Here is a 6,696-nt window from a genome sequence, read left to right as displayed (position 1 = left end):
AGCTCATTGGTGCAGCCACGGTGGGGGCGGGACAAACGACGTCGGGGGCGGGGAGGGAAACCACACCCCCGGCTCCAGCGATTGGTGGGGGAGGCCTCTCTCGTCCCGCCCCCTGCCTGCGGAGGGGGGCAGTCCACCGAAAGGAGCAGCCGACGTGGGCACCAGCTGATTTCGGAGAATCTGCGCCGCAGCCTGGGAAGCGAGACTAGCTCCGAGCCGTGGAGGTGCTCCGAGCTGAACGGAAGGGGTGGAACCGGAATGTCGCCATGCAGAACTAGGAAGAGGAGGGTCGAGGAAATCAAAACAATAACAGCTGCTGAGGGTGCTCGTCATCGTACATTTCCGTTACTCCAGCAGCCCCCGGAAGTGAGAACCATTATCCCCGTTTTCCAGATGAAGAAACTCAGCGTCGAGTAGGAAGTTCAATGGCTTGTCAGGGATCCCAGAGGCACTGACAGGTGGAGCCTGGATCCAAACCCCAATCCTCTGACTCCAAACTGCAGATTTTTTAAGTTGCTGCAGTTTACAGCACCGCCTTCCCCCTGAATAATAAACCCCAGATCTGGAATTTGAACATGCACATACAAATTGTCCGAATATTACATTTATTCCGTGTCTGTGTGCCTTTGAGTCGGTGTTTGATTATTCATAACGACCCCGGGGGCAGTGGAACTGCCCGCAGAGGACTTTCCTGACTGCAAGCGCTACGGAAGTAGATCGCTTGGGGGCACAGGGTGAGTGCTAACTGCCAACCTTTAGGTTAGCAGCCAAGCACGGAATCATTATTAATTAAGGAGCTTTTATTTTGTGTTTGCTGCCGTTGTATAGCCTAGGCAAGACACACACACACCTCAGCCTCAGAGTCTAAGAAATGGCTCTTGAGCCGGTCCATTCTGGTCAGGAGCGGAACTGACTACCTGCGTCCATAGTACTTGACACTGGCATCTGTGGTGTCTGTCAGGTTGATTTGACGACAGAAAGAAAGAAGGCAAAGGCAGAAAACAGTTTCAAAGGTTTATTTCAGAGCTCGCTGGTGAGGTTCACAGGTCCCTAAATTGGGGTCAGAGAAGTTGCGCCACTGGGAGGGAGGGGAAAGGAAAGAAAGGGACTGGGGCGTCCTGAGCTCTGACTGGGAGGTTCAGGGATCCCTAGCTGGGGGCCTGTGAAGTGGCACTGTGGGGAGGGGAGGTGGAGAGTTTTCTAGCTCAGGTCTATGGGGAGAGAGTAGCTAGGAAATTTTCCACTGCAAGTTTGTTGTCGGCAGACCCAGAGCTAAGCAACCATCTTCAATGTTATCTGAAACAGCCAGCTCCTCACATCTGGGCTTGAAGGCCACCGAAGTGGGGAGGGTGGGGCTGGCCTCTCACAACATCCTTATAGTGTTTTCACCAGCTCGGGTTATCTCCCCCACACCACCACCACCCCACTAGCTCCTGCTTCTGCCTGACAGTGTTCACCAATACTCCTGGCTAGTTGCTGGCACTGGGGTGGTCCTCTCTTTCTCATAGAAATATTGGATCAACTGCTGGACCCCAGCCTTCACTGCAGGCTTCAGCGCAGAGCTGACCACCAGTCCTGTAGGACCCCCAGACAGGCCGGCCATGGTCATCAGAAGGTCATAACCCAGATCCATGGCTCCTTCTTGGCCGCGTTCCTTGGCCTTGTCCGTACAGTTCTGAGTGGCGTAGTACAAAGCCGTGCCCAAGTTGTAGTAGGTACCCACGTTGGGCACCCAGCGGAGGATACTGTGCACAGTCTCTTCTTGCTCTTGCTCACAGTCTTCGGGGTGGAGAGAGCGTCGGGCTCTCTCTGGCCCTGGCTGCTCCCCAGCCAGCCGATGCAAAGCCAATATCAGGGCATCCAGGGACACTGCCTTCTGTACACTTCCACCTCTTTGGGGCCCTTGGAGATGGTGGATGAGGAGCTGTGTGGCTCTCACACCTCCCAGGCGATAGAGCTGACGCTTCACAGACCAGCCATAAGCCTGGCAGCCAGCATTCTCAAGGGCATTACTGAGGGCCAGGCCGACCAGGAACCTGGGCAGAGGGGCCATGTAGGTGAAGCCAGGCAGGGACTTTGGGAGCAGGGTCTGGCAGAGCAGGGAATCAGAGAAGGGTGGCTGGGTCCCCACGGAGGGAGGGCTCCTCAGGGTCTTTGCCTGGGTTCCATATGAAGTGGCACTGACATGGCCGAGCAGGCAGGAGCAAAGCAGCAGTGCGGCTGGTATGACGGGTCTGAAGCCACCCATGCCTGGCACAGAGTACTCTGGAGCGGGGAGAGGCACACAACACAAAGTGTTCCCCTCAGCTTTGGGGTCTGAAGGGAGCCTCGTGACTTCAAGGCATCTCATCCATCACCCCCAAGGGACAGGCCTAGGAAATGAGTGGGACCCAATTGCTCCCACCTGCTCCCCCTACCCCGTTTTCAGGTCACTAGGGACTTCCCCGGCTTTTCTTCCACACCCTTGTCAACTAAAGCCAAACCCACTGGTTTCGAATCAACGCCGACCCACGGCCACCCGCCTGTTACAGAGAACTGCGCTCCTCTGAGTGTCCTGGGACGTCATTCTCATAGGAGCAAACTGCCAGGTCTCTCTTTTGCAGCGCCACCAGGTAAGCTTTAGGTTAGTAGTCAAGTGCTAACCCTTTGCAATCCCCCCCCGGGGCCCCCACCCACTTCCAGGGGTCCCAGATTACCGCACAGTCCAGTCAATGAGAAGTGAGACTACCCTGGTAGGTTTGGTTGCTTCTCAGCCACGCTCTGCCCAGTGGCCTGCCCGTGAGGATGGAGATATTTGCTTTGCTGGATGATCGGGATCCGAAGTAACATAACCTCTGCAAATATTTGCCTCTTTGTCCTGCTTGCTCAAGCCTTGTCCTCTGGTGACACATTCACCCTCAATCCTGAAAACCCTGTCCCTCCCGGGGTATGTCCCTGCTAGAAGCCAGGCAGAATCAGAGTCAAGAGTGATCCCCAAAACTCCCTGCCGTCAAGTTGATGCTGACGCATAGCGACCCTGCAGGACAGGGTAGAACTGCCCCTGTGAGTTTCTGAGATGGTAACTCTTGATAGGAGGAGAAAGCCCCCACTTCTCCTGCAATGAGCTGGTGGTTTTGAACATCTGCCCAAGATGTAACCACTACGCCACCAGGGCTCCTTGAGGAGAGATTAGACATCTGTAATTCTCTTTTGTTTTCTCTTTTCAGCTTAAAAATGAAATAACCATCTAGTTTGGCATTTCGAAAGTGTAGGGAAGCTAAATAAGGAAAGGCTAAAATGCCTCTCCCTCCTCAAGCCCACGACCTTTGCGTCTACCGTGACTCGAGGAAATCGCATGTGGCCCAGCGTGGCTCCCTAATGTGTGCACTACCCACAACGTCTGCCTGCTAAACCCAACTCCACCTTACAACCAGCCTATAAGCCAGAGTAGAACTGCTCGATAGAGGGTCCTAGACTCTAAGTCACCAGGGGAGCAGACAGCCTCGTCGTTCTCTGACTGAGCCGCTGGTGGGTTTGAACTGCCGACCTTGTCCCACACAAAATACCCGTTGTAGTCCACGACAGGAATCAAGGAGACACACAGTCCAGGGAGCTCACAGATCGCTTTTTTTTTTTTTTTGCTGTGATTCAGATTTAAGAAGCATCTTTTATTTCTCTTTGTTGTTGTTTTTTTTTTACAGTTATCAAAGTTGTGTTTTTTTTTTAAACAATTTATTAGGGGCTCACACAACTCTTATCACAGTCCATACATATACATACATCAATTGTATAGAGCATCTCTTTGTTGTTTTGACAAGGAGCAGGCCACAGCATCTGGTTGCAGAATGAGGAAGTACACGGTAAATGGAGGGAAAACAGGGATGATTTTGCTAATGGTAGGGTGCCATCGAGTCGGTTCTGACTCACAGTGACCCCACAGACGACAGAACACCACTGCCCGGCCGGCCCCATTCTCACAGTGGTTCCAGCTGAACCCACGACTGTGGCCATGGCGTCAGTCCATCTCGCGGAGGCCCTTCTCCTTTCTGCTGCTCCTCTATTTCACCAAGCATGACGTCCTTCCCCAGGGACTGGTCCTTCCTACAGCACGTCCAAGTTATGAAAGCCGGAGTCTTGCCAACCTTGCTTCTAAGGAGCATCCTGGCCAGACTTCTTCCAAAGACAGAGTTGTTCATTCTACTGACAGTCCGTGATATAGCTCAGATTCACTTCCGAGACCGTAATTCAAAGGGATCGATTCTTGGTCTTCTTTACTCATTGTCCAACTTCCAAATCCATAGAGGGCAACTGAAGATATTATGCTCGGGGCAGGCACATCTTAGTCCTCCAAGTAACAGTTTCCCTCGTTCTCACTAAAGGCACATTATTTGATAACTTTCTAAAGGAAGAAAGAGATATTGGGGGACAGTAGGGACGAGGCCCTACTCACAGAGGGACAAGACGACCTGCGGCCACGTGTTTCTTTTAGGATTAATGAAAAGCATATATTGATTCTAAGCTGCCCTCAACATGGCTCACTAGCTACTGTGCCTAGTTCTATGCATCGTTCTAGAGTCCTCTGAGGAAAGAACTCAATTGCCAGGAGGCCTTCGCTACCCGAGCAAAGCCTGGAAAAGATTCTGTGCCTCCTCTAAGAAAAAGCGAGTCAGATATGCGACAGCACGCATTGAAAAGTAGACTTCATTCTCTATAGACAATGGTATGTTCTTCAATTCTTGGCTCTTTATCAGTTCTTTGCTTACTTCGTCCACGTGCACCCAAGCCTCATAAGTGCAGTCCTGGGTGACAAGGATGGCAGCAGTCTTGAGCTTGGTCGTCAGTTCTGTAGCAGGGACTTTCTCAATGTAGTCAATCAACAGCACTGCCATGTCATGCCGCAGCCTCCCGGGCCCATGGGCACAACCCTCAGGAAGCTCAGCGGAACGCCGGGCCCGGCCACCCTCCCCTGAGGTTCCCTCCAGATGCTGCAGAATCAGCTCAGCATCGTCAATCCGTTCCTCCTCGTTGAACCTTTGAATCTCACGGGCGACGACCTCGGAGGCGTCCTTTCCTTCCCTTGAAAACTGCTGAAGTTGCAAAAGGTGGGCCTCCCTTGGGCAGCCAATCTCCTTCAGGGCTACACTCAGAGCTAAGCTAGACAGGTGTTCAGGCAGTGGGGCTAGAGATGGGACTCTATGCAAGAGAGCCTGGCAGGACCTGGCATCCAGGAGAGGGATCTGGCTGGAGGGCATGCTTGGTGGAGGCCCAGGTTCTGGGAAAGATGGCTGGAAGGGCAGGGCCCCATTCTGGGCATTTCTTGGAAAGGCAGCCACTGATGACAGCAAGACACAGCAGGGCAGCACGGATGGCATTGCGGAGGCACAGCAGGAGTAAGTCACTGGAAAGGAGCAGTGCTCCAATTAGGAAATGCGGAGCGGCTCAGGACAAAGAGTCACCAAGAGAAGGCAGAGCAAGAAAGTGTCTCATCCGTGGAAACTTCAGTGACCCTGGACATACCTTAATCTCCAGCCTGGAGGGCTTGGAAAGATCCTCAACGGTTTGGAAAAAGAGCAAGGGATGTGATGGTCCCCACGCGTCCTCTTGCCTGATGCCTCCCTCACTGGAAAGGCTGCTCCCTGAGCCCTGCTTCCTACCACGGCTGCAACAGTTGGCCCCTTCAGAGAACAGTGAAGGTCATAACAGCCACAAATATTTACCCATCTCTTGGGACCAACTTTGGCTTCTTCACCTTTGTCCCATGCTGACAAACAGGCCTTCTTGTTTAAAAAGTCATAATGCCACAATCACTATCAGCATGTGCATGCTACTTTGAGTGAGCCCCGGGCCTTCTCTCTTGGTGGCTCCTGCTTTGCCTGGCCCATATCCCTAAGGTTTGCCCTAGGCATAAGCGTAGAGGAAGGCAGGAATGTCAGTGGTTTCAGGTTCTCAACACAAAGTAAAAGCTGCAGCCGTGGAGTCCATCCTGACACATGGTACCCCGTGTCACACAGTAACACTGCTCCACAGGATGCTCCATGGAAGCAGACTGACAGGTGTTTTTTCTGCAGTGGCTTTGAGTCACTTTTCCTAGGGTGATAGCCAAGTACAAACTGTTTGCATCACCCAGGGATCTCAATTTCAGGGTAGGTGACCTTGAAATCATTCTTATGCAATGACATTTCAGATGGAGGACTGAGAAACTAGGTAGGTCCTCCTGGCAAGTCTGACTGAATCAGAACAGATTTTTCAATCTGATCTTTTTAAATTCCAATTCAATCCATAAACAAAACAGCTTCATTGCCATGGTGCTCAGTACCTATTTCTAAGTCTACATCAAACCTACAGCAAGCGGGCTTTATTTCGCATCTAAGAGGAATTGCCCTGTGGAAAACAGAGACAGAAACCATGACTTCTGAAACCGATGCAAACACCCATATAACATTGTGCCACAAAGTTTCCTCTCTAACGATGGGGCCAAAGGGAAGAGGCCAATGAGAAGGTCTCCTTCATTCTTCCCAATATTGTTGCCTGACATCCCCAGGGTTGCCCTAGAGCCATGGTGGGTGTGTTCATCTGGACTGACAAATCCAGGGCACTCATATATCCATATGAGAGAGCTTTATATCAAAGAGTAATTGTATATTAATAAAACATCCCAGCCCAGTCCAGATCAAGTTCGTAAGTCCGATATTAGCCCATATGTCTGATACTAGTCTC

General features: G+C 51.9%; 1 protein-coding gene across 1 annotated transcript; it reads right to left on the bottom strand.

Moving 5' to 3' along the window:
• Window positions 1-1,453: 1,453 nt before the first annotated feature.
• Window positions 1,454-2,248, bottom strand: APOF (apolipoprotein F). Its single transcript, XM_075553241.1, has one exon. It carries the CDS (start codon window positions 2,246-2,248, stop codon window positions 1,454-1,456), a length of 795 nt encoding a protein of 264 aa, XP_075409356.1.
• Between the last annotated feature and the right edge of the window lie 4,448 nt (window positions 2,249-6,696).

Source organism: Tenrec ecaudatus, chromosome 6 (genome assembly GCF_050624435.1).
Source record: "Tenrec ecaudatus isolate mTenEca1 chromosome 6, mTenEca1.hap1, whole genome shotgun sequence".
Classification (NCBI taxonomy): domain Eukaryota; kingdom Metazoa; phylum Chordata; class Mammalia; order Afrosoricida; family Tenrecidae; genus Tenrec; species Tenrec ecaudatus.
Note: the sequence above shows the minus strand (reverse complement) of the source record. Positions and strands in the feature narration are given on the sequence as shown.

Coding starts and splice junctions, on each gene's coding strand:
- APOF (XM_075553241.1), bottom strand. CDS start 2,248: ATGGGTGGCTTCAGACCCGTCATACCAGCCGCACTGCTGCTTTGCTCC.